At 41.3% G+C, this 16,701-nt stretch overlaps 1 protein-coding gene across 4 annotated transcripts in view; it reads right to left on the bottom strand.

The window, feature by feature from the left end:
• Ppp1cb (protein phosphatase 1 catalytic subunit beta) overlaps positions 1 to 13,974 on the bottom strand; it is a 28,859-nt gene extending 14,885 nt beyond the window's left edge. Inside the window, exons 1-3 of one of the 4 annotated variants that reach the window (XM_070025292.1) lie at positions 13,892 to 13,974; positions 13,551 to 13,687; positions 2,193 to 2,324 (exon numbers count right to left, since the gene is read on the bottom strand). In XM_070025292.1, coding sequence (XP_069881393.1) covers positions 2,193 to 2,324; positions 13,551 to 13,602 — 184 coding nt within the window. In that variant the 5' untranslated portion in view covers positions 13,603 to 13,687; positions 13,892 to 13,974. Of the gene's footprint in view, positions 1 to 2,192; positions 2,325 to 13,550; positions 13,688 to 13,837 lie in introns of all 4 variants that reach the window. The other 3 variants (XM_070025293.1, XM_070025291.1, XM_070025294.1) reach the window with 3 other exon arrangements.
• Between the last annotated feature and the right edge of the window lie 2,727 nt (positions 13,975 to 16,701).

The raw sequence follows: 16,701 nt of genomic DNA, 5'->3' as shown, positions 1-16,701 counted from the left end.
AGAATCCAGCAAAGGTTGTATCTGAATTCTCTGACTCACAGAAACCGATGGTAAATTAATGTTACAGTTTTAGGGTATTTTTTTTTGTACAAGGTAACTGATACAGCTACTCTTAATATCTGATAGTTTAACTTAGTTACTTTGTTATACCAAAAATCAAGAATTAAGAAAGAGTACAAATAACTTCCATTACCTTCAAGTTATTTCTATATTAAGTAACATTCCAAAGAATGCTAATTTTTTTCTTGGTCTAGTAACATGTCTTATAATACTGTTTCAAAATGCTGGACAACAGAAGCATGCTGTTGAAATTTTAGGATCACCTATGAATACATTTGCTTTTCATAAAAGTGATTGACCTTTTCAGCAAATTCCAAACTTCTTATTTCTTTTTTTTTTTTTTTTTTTGGTCCTGTCCTTGGGCCTGAACTCTGGGCCTGGGCGCTGTCCCTCAGCTCTTCAGCTCAAGGCTAGCACTCTACCACTTGAGCCACAGCACCACTTCCGGCTTTTTTCTTATGTGGTGCTGAGGAATCAAACCCAGGGCCTCATGCACACAAGGCAAGCGCTCTACCACTGAGCCACCTTCCCAGCCCTCCAAACTTCTTATTTCTTAAAGGTGATATGCTAAGGTAATAAATTAATTTAACAAATATTTACTTATTAGCTGGGCACTACACAAAGGAACACCAAATACACGACTTTCTGAACCACTAAGAAAAATAAACAGTATTTAAGAAACACATGAAGGCTGGGAAGGTGGCTCAGTGGTAGAGTGTTTGCCTCGCATGCACAAGGCCCTGGGTTCGACTCCTCAGCACCACATAAGCAGAAAAAGCTGGAAGTGGCACTGTGGCTCAAGTGTTAGAATGCTAGCCTTGAGCTGAAGAGCTGAGATATAGAGCCCAAGCCCAGAGTTCAGGCCCCACGAATGGTCAAAAAAACAAAACAACAACAACAAAAAAACACATGACATGTCTGCAAGTTATATGTATGGTATGACTGTAGATCACTAAGAAACATGTAAGACATTTGCATGTACACAATTATCTTTGAGCAAAAGCTGATCTAAGTGCATTAAAAAGTTATTATCATGAACACTAATGGTCATTGTGAGGAATATCATTGCACTGAGCATGGATGGCTAACACCTGTAATCCTAGCTACTCAGGGGCTGAGAACTACAGAAAAATACTACTTCCTGTAGATCAGTTTTTTTATGGTTTTAATAAGGAGATCTAAGATGTAAGTTTTTGCTTTGGGCCAAAAGCCACTGTTAGACTTAAAAATTAAGAGGGGCTGGGAAGGTGGCTCAGTGGTAGAGCGCTTGCCTTGCATGCTCGAGGCCCTGGGTTCAATTCCTCAGCACCACATAAGCAAAAATAAAAAGCCGGAAGTGGTGCTGTGGCTCAAGTGGTAGAACGCTAGCCTTGAGCTGAAGAGCTGAGGGACAGCGCACAGGCCCAGAGTTCAGGCCCCACGACCGGACCCAAAATAAATAAATAAATAAATAAATAAAGACTGTTAAATGGCAACTCCTTAAAGATAATAGAAAAAAAACCAAAAAATTTAAATAATCACAGCAAAGTTATAAGATATTGCCATACTGACCTACAAAACTGACCCACAGAATTTTGAATGATCTGGACTGCTCATTTCCGTATATTACTGAAAGCACTAATCAATATTTGATAATTCTTATAATTAAATTGCATTTCCTTGATTATTAGTGAGGCTGAGGACCTTTCGTTTACTGATCATTTTAATTTCTCCTATCGTTTGTCTCTTTTTGTTCTTACTGTATTTTTATTTCCTTATTCTAAGAATGCTATATTTATGAATTGCAATCTTTTAGCCTGTAGTATCAAACATCTTCTTGTTTATAATGTGTCTTTTTTTTTTTTTGTCAGTCATGGGGCTTGAACTCTAGGCCTGCGTGCTGTTCCTCAGCTCTTCGGCTCAACGTGAGTGCTCTACCACTCGAGCCACAACTCGGCTTCTGATTTTCTGATGATTTATTGAAGACTCTCACTGACTTTCCTGCTCGGGCTGGCTTTGAACTGTGATCCTCAGATCTCAGCCTCCTAAGTAGCTAGGATTACAGGCGTGAGCCACCGGCACCTGGCTGTAACTTGTCATTTTTAAGTTTCAATTTTGTTTTATAACCTTTCCCAACTGCACCCATTACATACCACAAATTTTCAGTGGCGCTTCCAATTCCAAAAGAATAGGTTGGCTGAGAAAGATCTCGCGAGATTTAATACATAAGCCCCGAACTTCTGCTTCAGTCATTTGCACGATTTTTCCTGGACGACATCCTCGTACTGATAAAACAAGGCACAGAACAAGTTAGTTTTCTAAAATGTATCCATAATCCTTAAAAAAGAATTACTCCTCTATTTTTGCATATCAGAAAAGTCACTCATGTAGCTAAAGTGTCCTACTGAGTTGTGTGTGTAATAGGATTCTTTTATGATCTGGGCTTCATCACCAATGTTTCTGGTTCCATACAATGTTCCTCAAGTCTGTTCCCAATAAAATATAGCCTTCTTGGCTCTCTGGCAACCAACTTCTGGCCTAACAGCCCAAGAGACCTAAAAATTTCTTTCAGGGACAGCACTTTAAGGGTCTGCCCTATTCACCCATCAAAATAAGTCTAGCATATAGTACGAAGCCAGAATATCATCACTAAGAACCCATGGCTATGAAGAATAGGAGATTAAAAAAAGTGGTTTTCAGTGATTTTATTTGAGATACTTCCTTGGAATATTATCAGCAAGAATTTAAGCAATGACCACTTCCATTTACTGTTTTTTAAAAAAGCAAGATGTGCCAGATCATGTACCCCTATTACTTCTCATTTATAATTAGGCAAAATGTAATTTCTTGCTAAAAATTGCTGATTATTTTGTCAGGTCACCAAGTCAGGTTTAAAAAAGTTAGGCCCCTAATGTGTACAAGCTGTAACATTCCATCAATATCTTAGCATAAGTACCACAAAAAAGAGGTAAGACAAACAATACACCAACATGTTTTAGAAAGCATGCCAATTAAGCTGAGCACTAGTAGCTCATGTCAGTAATCTTAGCCACTCCAGAGCCTGAGATCTGAGGACTGAGGTTAAAAGACAGTATAGGTTGGAAGTGGCGCTGTGGCAAGTGGTAGAGTGCTCGCCTTGAGCTGAAGAGCTGAGAGACAGGGCCCAGGCCGAGTTAAGCCCCACAACTGACCAAAAAAAAAAAAAAAAAAAAAAAAAAGACAGTATAGGCAGGAAAGACTATGTGATTCTTTTTTTTTTTGTCGGTCGTGGGGCTTGAACTCTGGGCCTGGGCGCTGTCCCTCAGCTCTTCAGCTCAAGGTGAGCACTCTACCACTTGAGCTACAGTGCCACTTCCGACTATGTGATTCTTTTTTTTTTTTTTTTTGTCGGTCGTGGGGCCTGAACTTTGGGCCTGGGCGCTGTCCTTCAGCTCTTCAGCTCAAGGCTAACGCTCTACCACTTAAGGCATAGCACCACTTCCGGCTTTTTTCTGCTTATGTGGTGCTGAGGAATTGAACCCAGGGCCTCATGCATGCCAAGGCAAGCACTCTACCACTGAGCCACCTTCCCAGCCCTCGACTATGTGATTCTTATCTCCAGTTAAGCACCAAAAAACTAGAAGTGAAGCTGTGGCTCAAGTGGCAGAGTGCTAGCACTGAACAACAAAGCTCACAGATAGGGCCTATGCCCAGAATTCAAGATGCAAGACAGAGAAGACAGACACAGTCAGACAGACAGACGTTTGCGCTTGATTAACTAGTTATATCTATACATCGGAATCCAATTAATGGGTTCAGAGGAAGCTTAGTTATACTAATTTGTAATTTCACAAAATTCTACCCTTTGCAAACACCGAGTATTATCAATATTTTAAAATAATTTTGAATACAAATTCTTCAACAAATCTAAATTATAAAACAATCATAATAAATCAATTGTTTAGTGTTCACGAAATTTTTGCCTTTTCTACAGAAATTTCCTTTTCTTTAACATGTACATGTTACTTTTTCTCTAAATTAAAATGTACTATTCTATGTCCTTAAATTTAAAACAGGACCTTTGTAAACAGTTTCAGTGAGATTCACTATTTGATTTTGTGTTTGATTTTGTGTTGAGTCCTTGAAACTCTTATTTCCAATAAACCATCAGAAAGCTGGAAGTGGCACTGTGGCTCAAGTGGTAGAGCGCTCGCCTTGAGCTGAAGAGCTGAGGGACAGCGCCCAGGCCTAGAGTTCAAGCCCCATGACCAACCCCTCCCCCCCCCCAAAAAAAGTCTATGTAGTGTTTTCTGTAGAAAAACATTTATCACTTGTTATCAAACCAGCAGAGTAGCAATAGTTACCTTCACTTGCTATTGTCAGTTTTATGAATATTTGTCAGTAATAAAAACTGAATACCCTAACTCGTCCCATGGTGATAGCTCATCATGATAGTTTTGTTATGATTGTGATTTTGTACATGTGCATATGTGTGTGTGCCTGTATGTGTTGGTCCTGGAGCTTGAACTGAGGGCTGAATATTTTTGGTAGAGCCTAGTGCCCTATCACTTGAGCCATATCTGTACTTCTGGCTTTTTTAATGGTTAACTGGGGATAACAATCTCAAGGACTTTTCTGCCCAGATTGGCTTTGAACTGTGATCCTCAGTTCTGGGCCTCCTGAGTAGAGGGTCACTAGTGCCTGACAATATTTACAGTTCCTATCTGTATAAAAAGACATTTTTCAAGTTGTAATACCTAAAATCTCATTACAGTTGAGAATCAACAGATGACCACATGTAATCCAATTTTTAACCAATATTGATGACTAAGAACACTAATTTCTAATCTTATTAAGCAAAATGTACTTTTTCATCAAAAGAATTCCATTCTCATAATTATAGAAAATTGTACTCAAGCAACAACTCCAAGTATTTTATTTTTTTCCAACACAGGTTTGTCTTCTGAATTACAACAGGTACATGATCTATGTTTTTGTATGCTGTATGTACAAATTTTTCACTAACCATCAGTACTTTCACCAGCAAGTTCTTTCTTGCTGCTTTCTCTCAAACAGAAAGGATAGCAAGGAAGAAAAAAAAATCCAATCATCTTGGCATGTCTGCTTCATAAAATCTGTGTAACCTTCATTAATGACACTTTAACTTCTATTAACTTACTCAGTTCCCATTCACTCAACACTACACAATAAGGGCAGTTAATCCAGATTTCCTAAATTTTGAGAGGCAATTTCTTCATATTGAATGCAAAAAATTATCTTTTATTTAGATGATAAAAGCAAAATTTTGGGTTTTTTACCATGGGCTAAAATATGGGATTTTGTTTTTAAGTAAAATAATTAGGCAGTTGATAAACTTTTAATTCATTCTAAATCTGCCTGGTAGGACCTTTGTATAATATTCCTAATTCTCTAGAACATATATGTAAATAAATGTTTCTTTGAATAGGTTACAGTTTTCATGAATTCTCCACCAAATAAAAAATCATTTCAAAGCTCACACCTGTAATCCTAGCTACTCAGGAGGCTGAGATCTGAGGATCACTGTTCAAAGCTAGCCTAGGCAGGAAAGTCCGTGAGACTCTGATCCCCAATTGAAAACCAGAAGTGTGGTTCAATAATAAGATTATAAGTAACAGATATATAAGCGAGGGTTGGACACTATGGTTCTCCCTTTTCACTGTGTTGACATCTGCAGTCATGGGGTAAAAACAAGGATGGGTTAAACTTCTGGTACCATAACATACACTAAGTCAGAGGTAACCAAAGTACACTGCAAGTTATATGTAGTTCACTGCCATGTACTTGCAATGAAACAGAAAGAAAGCCAGCTTCACTTAACAATGCCCAATGAAGCAGTAAAAGTGAGTTTTATTAAACCTCATATATTCTATATGAGAAAACAGAAAAAGAAAGTATCCTAAAATGCTTTTGCTGCATACCACAACAAAATGTTTAGTTCCAAGCTGATATAGTTGCTTTTTTTTCCACAGAATACTTTTTACTGACAAAATATGGCTATTCAGCCTTACATATCTAACATATACTCTTGAAAGTATGGCTGTCATTTCAGAGAAAATACAGTGGCCAATAATAAAATTCTTGAACCTTCGTATCAAATATCATGAAACTGATAGCATTTCCAGACTTAAGGATTCTTCTGATTAGATACTGTCAATAATATTAACAAATGTGATTTTCTGATCACCTGTTTTCCAACAGACATCTGTATGAGTCTAACCAGTTCCCAAATGACGAATTGATGTCACAAAGCCATGCATAAGACTCAAAGCTTAAGATATAATGCCTTAGTCATTAATGCCAGAAGAAAACATAATTTCCTAGAAATACTTTTCATCATTTTATTCTGTCTAATGATGCTTCATTGGTTCAGAATCAATACTGGTATGACAATCCAGATAATAAGCTGTAGATAAAGGGAACAGGAAAGAACTGCACACACATAAATAAGGAAATATATACAATTTTTTTTTGGGTCCAGTCGTGGGGTCTGAACTCTGGGCCTGGGCACTGTCCCTCAGCTCTTCAGCTCAAGGCTAGCACTCTACCACTTGAGCCACAGCACCACTTCTGGATTTTTTCTTTTTTGCTTATGTGGTGCTGAGGAATTGAACCCAGGGCCTTATGCATGCAAGGCAAGTGCTCTACCACTGAGCCACCTTCCCAGCCCAATAAGGAAATATATACAATAGACAAGAAGTAGAAGATACACTATTGGGTAGGTACTCTCAACAAAGAGTCTTCTCAAAAGTTAGCACTGTATGAGGAAGCATACAGAGATGTCTATTATCTATTAGTTTAGATTTACACTAACCAACAACAACAACTAACATTTTCTGACCTTTTAAGTGTTGAAAACCATTTGAATCTTAACACATATAAGGGCTGGGTATGTGGTTTAGTGGTAGAGTGCTTGCCTAGCATGCATGAAGCCCTGGGTTTGATTCTTCAGTACCACATAAACAGAAAAAGCCAGAAGTGGCACTGTGGCTCAAGTGGTAGAGTGCTAGCCTTGAGCAAAAGCAGCTCAGGGACAATGCCCAGGCCCTGAGTTCAAGCCCCAGGATTGGCAAACAAGCAAAACCACACACATTTAAGTAGGTACTTTCATTTTCAATATCTAGAGGAAATAGATCAGAGCTGATATTATAATATACACAAATCTTCGTTCTTATTATACAAGGCACTGTATCCATATTACTATTTTTTTTGTAAAACAATAAATAGTTATTCAGGATTCATGTAACTATTGTAGCTTTGATTTGAAAGCCATAGAATTTATCCTGTCATTATTTTTTATTTTATTCTTTTCTGACTGACAAGTTCCAAGTTTCTTACCCATTTTCTTTTTTTCTTTTTCTTTTTTTGTCGGTCATGGGGTTTGAACTCTGGGCTTGGGTGCTGTCTCTCAGCTCTTCAGCTCAAGGCGAGCACTCTACCGCTTATGCCACAGACCCACTTCCGGTTTTTCTAGTGGTTTATTGGAGATAAGTGTCTCACGGAGCTGGGTGCCTGGTGGCTCGTGCTTGTAATCCTAGCTACTTAGCTACTCAGGAGGCTGAGATCTGAGGATCGTGGTTCAAAGCCAGCCTGGGCAGGAAAGTCCATGAGACTCTTATCTCCAATAAACCACTAGAAAACCCGAAGTGGCGCTGTGGCTCAAGGGGTAGAGGTATAGTGCTCGCCATGAGCTGAAGAGCTCAGGGACAGCGCCCAAGCCCAGAGTTCAAGTCCTGCGACCAACCAAAAAAAAAGTCTCATCCATGATCCTCATATCTCAGCCTCCTGAGTAGCTAGGATTACAGATGTGAGCCACTTGCGCCTGGCTCTTATTCATTTTCTTTTCATAGTTTGGCCCAATTATTTGAACAGCTGCATTATTTGAACAAATCAATCTACAAGTATCTATGAAGAGTCTTTTTAAATTTACTTTTTAAAAACTTAAACTGAATTATTAATTACGGTTGGATATAACATCAGAAGAAGCATGTAGTATTAGGTATTACACTAAAATGGTACTGGTCAAGTACTAGATGAGTGTTTTGGTTACCCTGTAATTGACCAGATGTGAACTTGTGTCACTCAGTGATATTCTGATTAACATTCTTGAAATACAATTTTTCTTTTTTTCTTTTTTCTTTTGCTGGTCCTGAGGCTTGAACTCGGGGCCGGGTGCTGTCCCTGAGCCTTTTTGTGCTTAAGGCTAGCATAGTACTCTACCACTTGGGCCACAGCACTACTTCCAGCATGAGCCCCAGGTGCCTGGTGGAATACATTTTTTTTTTTTTACCGTGAAATAAACTGTGTCAAAATTCCATATTCACCATGTAAGTATGCATCAAGAGCCAAAGCCAATTTTCCCTTTAGGTTTAACTTAAATGTTTCTATTTGTTCTTGCACAGAAACTGGTAAATTTGAGAATGGAGAGCTTTGAGGCCAGTGATTTTCAGGAAGGTTACCCATACCTTCATAAATCACAGTGCTACACACGTGGATAATAGTACAAAGGCAGTAAGATTACCAGCACTGTCATACAGTCTACATGAGAAGTATCCACCAAAATTCAAGGCTTACTTACCTACTAACATTTCCAAACCATTTGTTCTCTGACCTCCTTATGTACCAAGACTTTCGGTATATCCTACATTTCAGAAACAATACGATTTTAATTGGTATTTTAAAATACCTTAAATCTATGAATTTCTATCATTTGCCACTACTGTAATTCAGAATGCATATTCTGTTAAATGATAAGTGTGAAGAATAAGATAGGAAAAGCAAATCAATACATTCTTAACTCAAGTCAGACTTAGTAACTCACATTTAACTCAAATTTAAATAACTTCTAAAACATAATTAATCCTTATCTTGGCTCTAGACATTTTACAGATAAGCATCCAACTCTGCAAACAGAAAAATTAAACATCTATGTGACTCCTTCAATTGCTAGAATGAAGTAATGAGGTTAAAAATAAAAACCCTAATTATGAATCAATTAAAAAATGTCACTACCTTTATCTCACCCAGAAGAAAAAAGGAAAGTATTCCTCAGGTGGTCTCTACTCTTTTACATGCTTTTTTCTAACAAGTCTAGCCCTGAATCTTCACACAATACACCTCCCCTATGGAAAGGGAGGTAGAAGAACTAGCATTTTCTTCAAATTTCCCAACTTTTAGACTGCTGGATCAAAATTAAACAAGTCAATCAATAAAGGAGATTTAAGCAGTTTGACATTCCTCAAAAAGCTAAACAGAGAAAAAGTATAGGACCCAGCAATTCCATTCCTAGCTAAATTCTCAAGAAAATTGACATAAAGTCCACACAAAAACCAGTACATAAATGTTAAGAACAGCATTTTACACAACACTCAAAGGGAAAACAACTCAAGTATAAATCATCTAAAAGGAAGTATTTTAAGGTAGTTGATCCACAATGGAATATTATCCAGCAGTAAAAGTACTAATACATATTACAATATGGATTAAACTTAACATGAAAAGTCAGTCACAAAAGACCACATGGTGTATGATTTCATTTATTAAAAATGCCCACAACAGGGAAATCTGCAGACAGAAAACAAGTTAGTGTTTGCCTAGGTCTTGGGACAAGAGAGATGAAGAAAAAAGGAGAGTATGTTTTTGAGAACAGAACTTTTGGGAGTATGTGTGTGAAATTCTTTTCAAGTTGACTATCGTGATGGTTGCAAAACTTTGGCTATACTAAAAATCACTCAACTACACTCTTCAGATAGACAAACAGCATGTTATGTGAATTATATTTCAGCAAAACCTGTCATTAAAAAAGAAGAGGAGCTGGGCATTGATGGCTCATGCCTGTAATCTTAGCTACAAAAGAGACTGAGATCCAAGGGTCACAGTTGGAAGCCAGCCCAGGCAGGACTCCATGAAACTCTTATCTCTAATAAACTACCAAAAAACTGGAAGTGGAGCTGTGGCTCAAGTTGCAGAGTGCAAAAGCCTTGAGCAAAAGCAGCTCAGGGCAGCGCCCAGGACCTTAGTACAAGCCTCAGGACTGGTGTGCTTGCATGTGTGTGTGTGTGTGTGTGTGTGCGCGCGCGCGCACGCACACACACACACACACACACACAACTCCTCACCCCCATAAAATTATCCTATCATACTGCAAAGCTCAAGTAGTATAGAGTACCAGCCTAGCAAGCTCCAACCTTGAGTTCAGTAACACCAAATAAACAAACAAATTGAGAAAAAAGGGCCAGAAGAGTGGCTCAAGTGTTCTAACATCTGCCTGGACATCTGCCTAGCAAGCATGAAACCTTAAATTCAAATTCCAGTACTGTACCCTTCCCCCTTATATATAAAGCATGTGACATAAAAATATATCAAAACTTCAATAAGTGGCATCCTTGAGTTATACAATTATGGAGAACCTTTTAAAAAACTTTTTTACTTCTCTATGTCCCAAGTTTGTAAAATAGTTTACTCTTATGAGGTAAATCTGAAGAGTTTCATATCAAATATATGATTCATAATAGACATTATCAACTAGTACAGTCCCAGGTTAATACTGGGATCATGTCCAGGACTAGCAACAGAGCTGGCACTATGCAATTGTTTTAATTACCCAGCAGCAGTTTTCCATACCAACTTCCTCCCAGACACATCAGATTCTACTCATCCCATTTCATTTCCTACAAAATAAACTCAGAATTTATACTTTGAACTAAGTTGCCCAGGTGACTGTGCCATACACTCCCACCCTAACGTTTTAGGGAACAAAAGTGAAAAGCACTTAATGGATAAACAGTCAAAAGCCACAAGAATGTGGTAACAACAGGATCACCACAGAGGCTAAAAGTGGTAGAAGCCTTTCGTTCTTTGTTCTAAGTAAAATTCAACCGAAGAAAATATACTGGAGAAACATACACTGTCCAAATAATGCACCAGTAGGTTTGTTTTACATTAACAAACAACACAAATTAAAATGCCCTAAAAACACTGAAAATATAAACAGCAATTATAAGCCCACCAAAAATAGAAAAAGTAACCTAAAAAAGGTATTTACTGAAAATGTTTATAGCTATTTGGAAATCTGACACATCGTACAATTGTTAAAAAGCTAGCTAATTCAGAAATATTACCCGCCTCACTTAATTGTTCGTAGTGCCAGCACATAATATCCATTTGTAACATTTTCCAAAAACACAATGTATCATTAATTGTAGTGTCACTGCTGTGGTAGGCTCTCTTGAAATTTATTCTTTTAACTGTAATTATGTATTTTTGGCTGGTCAAATTTTGATTTGAGCTATTTAACAAGCAACCCCCCCCCCCACAAATCTACTCATAGCTAGTATGCTAGGCAGCTTTACAAAATATCAATTACTTTAATCTGAGATATTTAGCTAAGACAGAAGCATCACTGAAAACCAAGGTTTACCTATAGTGGTTTTTTTTTTTTAAAGACTAAATCTAAAATCTAAGTCTACTTAATACAAGATCTCTGAAGGGGGTCTAGACTGAGAAGGAAGCTGGAATCTTAAGAATCTCTGGGAAGCACTAGTGTTCTTAAATCTGCTTGTGCAGAATTAAGTAGCCTAACTCTTCACCAATAAATAGTATGCTCAACGTAGAAACAGAGAAAAGGCTGGAACAGGCAGAAATCACTTGCTTAGACTAGAAGCTCTTTGCACAAGAAGACTGTGTCTTAACCTTAGGTCCCCAGTGCTGGGCATAGAGGAGTTCAAGAAACATTAGTTGAAAGAAGGAAATGTATCTGGATTAGAATGCTTACCAAAAAAAAAAGGGGGGGGGGAGCAGTGTACAAAACCCGAACTGAACATTTAAAATGAAACCATCTAGGTGACTCCGCCCCACCCCCCAGTCTTCTTTTCTAATAACCTTGAGCCCTACTACTGTTTCTTTAGTTTTTGTCATCATAAAAAGATCTGACTCAAAATGTTGCAGGCCAAACGTTGTACCCGCATCTACTGTTTTATGCTTACTAAGCATATGGATATGTCGAAAATAAAAAAGTTGAGACAAATATAAGCTTTTACAAAATCTTTAAATTTGCAAAAAATATGATGGCAGGCTTACTCTCCTCTCAGGACTAACAAGATACAAAAAAAATAAACTACATTCCTTGTAGACCATGTACAATTATCAAATATAATTTTCCCCCCAAATTCCTTAGACAAAGTCTTAGGTGGTGAACACTGACTGCAAGCACCAGTGGGCCTCCCAGGAATAACTTGGTAATAAAGAAAAAGGTAAATAAGAAACGTCCCAGTCTTCAGATTGCAGCAAGGCTTTCACCATGTGGAGCAAATAAAATACACTGTTTTATCTGCACAGGGGTTTACTCATCACCGATGTTCAACCATACATTGAAAGCGCCCCCCCCTCCCGACCACCCTCCAATGTTCTTTAGTGAATTTCCAAAGGTACGTACCAATGCTTTTCGGTAGTACGCAATTTACCTTCGGGCAATTTGCGAGCAAACAAATAGCATTACAGATGAAATCCTTCAAAGGTGGAGGGAAAAAGGCGGCACCTTTAATTGGTTTTAAAAGACTTAAATTCTTTCCTACTCACTCGCAGGACAGGAGTGATGACGCAAATTTTAGGGTAAAGGGACGAATACTGCATCTATTTTGAATAATATCCTGCGACAGATCAATACATTTAACTCCTGGCCAGTCCATCTTTTTTTCTTTCTCCTTTACGTCTGTTCCCACCAAAACGAAACTAATCCATAAAAACACGAAGCCCACCCCCACCCCAAACTTTAGATGCTGGGGAGACTTGTACATTCCTTTGCTTAAGTCCCAGAGAAGCGTGACAACAGACCTTTACTAAGTTTGTGCACAAATTAAAACTCTACTCAAGCCTGTTAAATCTCCAAGCCACAGAGACAAGCCTTTTACCAAGCGTACCCACACATTTCGTATCGCTTACGTGCATTTTCAACCCGATTCAAGAGTGTGGTTTACTGTTTTCTTTACGACAGATAGCATTCACAGTAGACAAACTAGCTAACCTTTCTTTCCCGTCTTTGTAAGAGTCCATTTGTAACAAGGAAAAACCAAAAAAGTCAGAGACACAGAATGGATGCCCCCGTGTTCCCGAGGAGGAGGAGGGTTTCTGCGAAAATTCACTGCCAGCACAACAATCGGAGGCAGCCAAGGGCAACGCACAAAGAGAACAGAGAAGAGACACACATTCCACGGATGCACCAGGCTCCGCTACGGGCATCCTCACCCCTGCCCGGCAAGGTCACCGGAGGCCACGGCCCGAAGGCCGAGGGAGCCCCGCGGCGGCCCCGAACACGGGCTAACCCGGCCTGGATGCCGGGGCCCGCGGGGCCGGGCTCCGGGCCTGCCCGTCCTCCTCCCGCGCCCGCCGGCGCTGCCTTTCCGGAGACGTGTCTAGGCGGGCAGGGATCCCCCCACCGCCCGGGCTCCGCGGCGAGCGGAGCGAGGAGGGCGCGGGGCCCCGGGACCCCCACTCACCCTCCAGCAGGCGGGTGATGAGGCTGTCCACGTTCAGCTCTCCGTCCGCCATCTTGTCGGCACCAGCCTCTCCTTCCCGGCCGCGGCAACAAGGGCTTCTCGGCGGCGGCGGCGGCGACGGCTCGGCGTTCTCTCACCTACGAGTCACGCGGCGTTTCGACCCCGGTCCCACCGCCCCCTCCCCGTGCCCGCCCCCCCCCCCCGCCCCGCCGAGCCGCGGGCGCGCGCACCCCGAGACACCCGCGACAACAAGCAAACAAACAAGCAAGCCCGGGCCCCCCACGAACCGGGCAGCGTCAGACCCAAGCCGCCACCTCCTTCTACTCCTACTCCACTACCACCTCCTCCTCCTCCGCCGCCGCCGATCCTCGGCACCGCCCAGCGCCGCAAAGCTCACCAGCGCCGCCGACGGCCCCACCCGCAGCGCCACTCAAGCTCCACAGAGCCAGCCCGCCGCCGCTGCGCCGCGCCACGCAGAGCTGCGCGCATGCGCGCCGCGCTCCTCTTCCTCCCCCCCCCTCCCCGCCCCCCCAATCTCGCGCGTTACTCTCCCTTCCCCCCAGCACGGAGAAAGGCGCAAGCGCAGTGAGCCCAGTTCTCCCGCGCCGAGGCCGCAGTCGCGGCGCTGGTGCGTGCCCCCCTTCCGACACCCCCCCCCCCCCCGCCCATCCTTTTCCACATTCACTACTGCGCCGAATCGCTAGTGCACCGCGCAGGCGCGGTTAGGGCCAGGCTTGCCGGGCCCGGGAAGCTCTCGTTGCTCAGATCGCTGGTAGGCAGAGCTGCTGGTGGTCCCTCTCTGCTGTTTGCCCGGGAAGTGCTGCGGTTCTGCCAGACTTAGCCGTTGCGCCCTTCCCGCCTCGATTCGCTGTTCTTGGCTCCATTCCCTGACTTTGCATGCAATTCATTCCTCCTGTGTCCGTTAATCGGGAAACGCGGACTGCAGTTACCCGTGTTTGAAACCCAAGTGTGTGGAAAGCCGGAAAGAACAGCTTTAATATGGCAAATAAACTTTATCACTGCGTAGGCTGCTGCCAGAGGTCTCCACAATCACCTAAGGATCTACAGGTCTGGTACCCGTGTCTCCCTGGAGGAGGAACGAAGAATTAAAATGGACTCTGGAAGGATCAGCGGTCATGCGATTTCCCATGGGTATCCCTTGCTACCTTCTCTCCAGCTCCGCTGTAGATACCCCTACCCACAGCTTTTCTGTTCATACTATCTTGTGATGGTTCCTATCTTGTGATTGTTTAAGCATTGATCTTCCACACTTAGCTCCCAAAAGATTTTTTAAAAAGTTTTTTTTCTTGATGCCTGCCATACCTACCAAGTATCTGGTTCGGTGAACGAAGGGAGAAAGAGAAACATAGGGGCTTAGGAAGGTTCATTATGTAGCATCTCATTATGCTAACTCTAGACAGGCAGGAAAAAGAGTAGCCACTTAAAGCATCAAAGCAAGAAACAGTATTTGGCTTCTTTTAGGTGGTCAGACAAGGCCTTTCCCCATTTCACAGGTACTCTTTCCCAGTGATTGACATGATGCTACCTGGAGACGGAGAAAAGGAGTTGATGATAACTAACTGATCATAACTAACATCACTGATAATAACTAACATACTGAGATGTGCCCAGGTACTATTTTAGATGGTATTATTTAATCCTTAAAAGAAGCCCTACAGGCCGGGCGCTGGTGGCTCACGCCTGTAATCCTAGCTACTCAGGAGGCTGAGATCTGAGGATCGCGGTTCAAAGCCAGCCCGGGCAGGAGAGACCGTGAGACTCCTATCTCCAATAAACCACCAGAAAACCGGAAGTGGCGCTTTAGCTCAAGTGGTAGAGCGCTCGCCTTGAGCTGAAGAGCTGAGGGACAGGGTCCAAGCCCAGAGTTCAAGCCCCACGACCGACAAAAAAAAAAAAAAAAGAAGAAGCCCTACAGGACGTCCTATCTCTACTTTGTGGATGTGAATAATAGAAGCACATATGATTAAATAACTAGCTCCAAATCATACAAGTGCTTCAGCAGCGCTAGGATTCAAACCCAGGCATCTAATTAATCATAGAGTTCACACTCTTAACAATTGTAGTGAAGTGTGTGTGTGAGAGAGAGAGAGAGAGAGAGAGCTGGGTGCTTTAATATTTGTGCCTTATATGGACTTGAGCAATAGAGACTGTAGAATTTGGGGGAAGAGGGAAGAAGAAAAATAATTTCCCAGTCAAGTGTTTTATAGAGTTAGGATCCCCTAATGTCTTTTTTTCTAGTTACTTATCTACCTTAGGATTTCATGTATTTATTAATGCTGAAGCCAGAACAGGTAACAGTTATAATGGTAGTTCTGCCTGGAGTAGATTTTACAGATCACTGCTGGTTCATTTTGTGGCCTTTAGGGGTCCAAAGAAATGGTTTAACTTGGCACAATGACGCTTGCCTTTGATCCCAGCTACTTAAGAGATAGAGTCAGGAAGGTGGACATTTCAAGGCCAGTCAGTCAGTGCTAGCAGTGTGGCTCAGTGGTAGAATGTCTTGTCTACAATGTCTTGTCTACACAGTGTGATTTTCTAAGTTCATTTCCCAGACCCTTCCTCCCTCTCAAAAAAGAATGAAAAAAAAGTTTATCATCATTTTCTATTTTGTGTATTTTTACCTCTTTATTCCAGAAGAAAGGGGTTAAGGTAGATTACATAAAACACGAAGCAGAGTAAATAAAAAGTACAGAGGAAAAGAGAACTGAGAGTGAGGAAGATTAAGCCAGCAGTTTTGTATACAAAATGCACAGTGCAAGGTTCTATTGATTTACAGTAGTAGGGAAAAAATCACAAACGACTCACAGCTTTCTAAATGCCAAAGAAAAATGACTTCGGTTACAAATGGAGAAAATACTTTGAACTGAAACAGGGACTTGACTATAGTGGCTCATAGACTTGTATGCCACTTCCCCAAATCTCTTTCTCTTTTTTTAGAGCTCAGGATGAGCTGGGTGCTGGTGGCTCATGCCTGTAATCTTAGCTACTGATCTGAGGCTGAGATCTGAGGATTGCAGTACAGAGTCAGCCCAGGCAGGAAAGTCTGTGGGACTCATCTTCAATTAACCACCAGAAGACCGGAAGTGGTGCTGTGGCTCAAGTAGTAAAGTGCTTGCCTTGAGTTGAAGAG

This window comes from Dipodomys merriami, unplaced genomic scaffold (genome assembly GCF_024711535.1).
Source record: "Dipodomys merriami isolate MVZ:Mamm:240054 unplaced genomic scaffold, mDipMer1.0.p SCAF_17, whole genome shotgun sequence".
NCBI lineage: Eukaryota > Metazoa > Chordata > Mammalia > Rodentia > Heteromyidae > Dipodomys > Dipodomys merriami.
The sequence above is the reverse complement of the archived record's forward strand: the minus strand, read 5'-3'. Positions and strand labels throughout refer to the sequence as shown.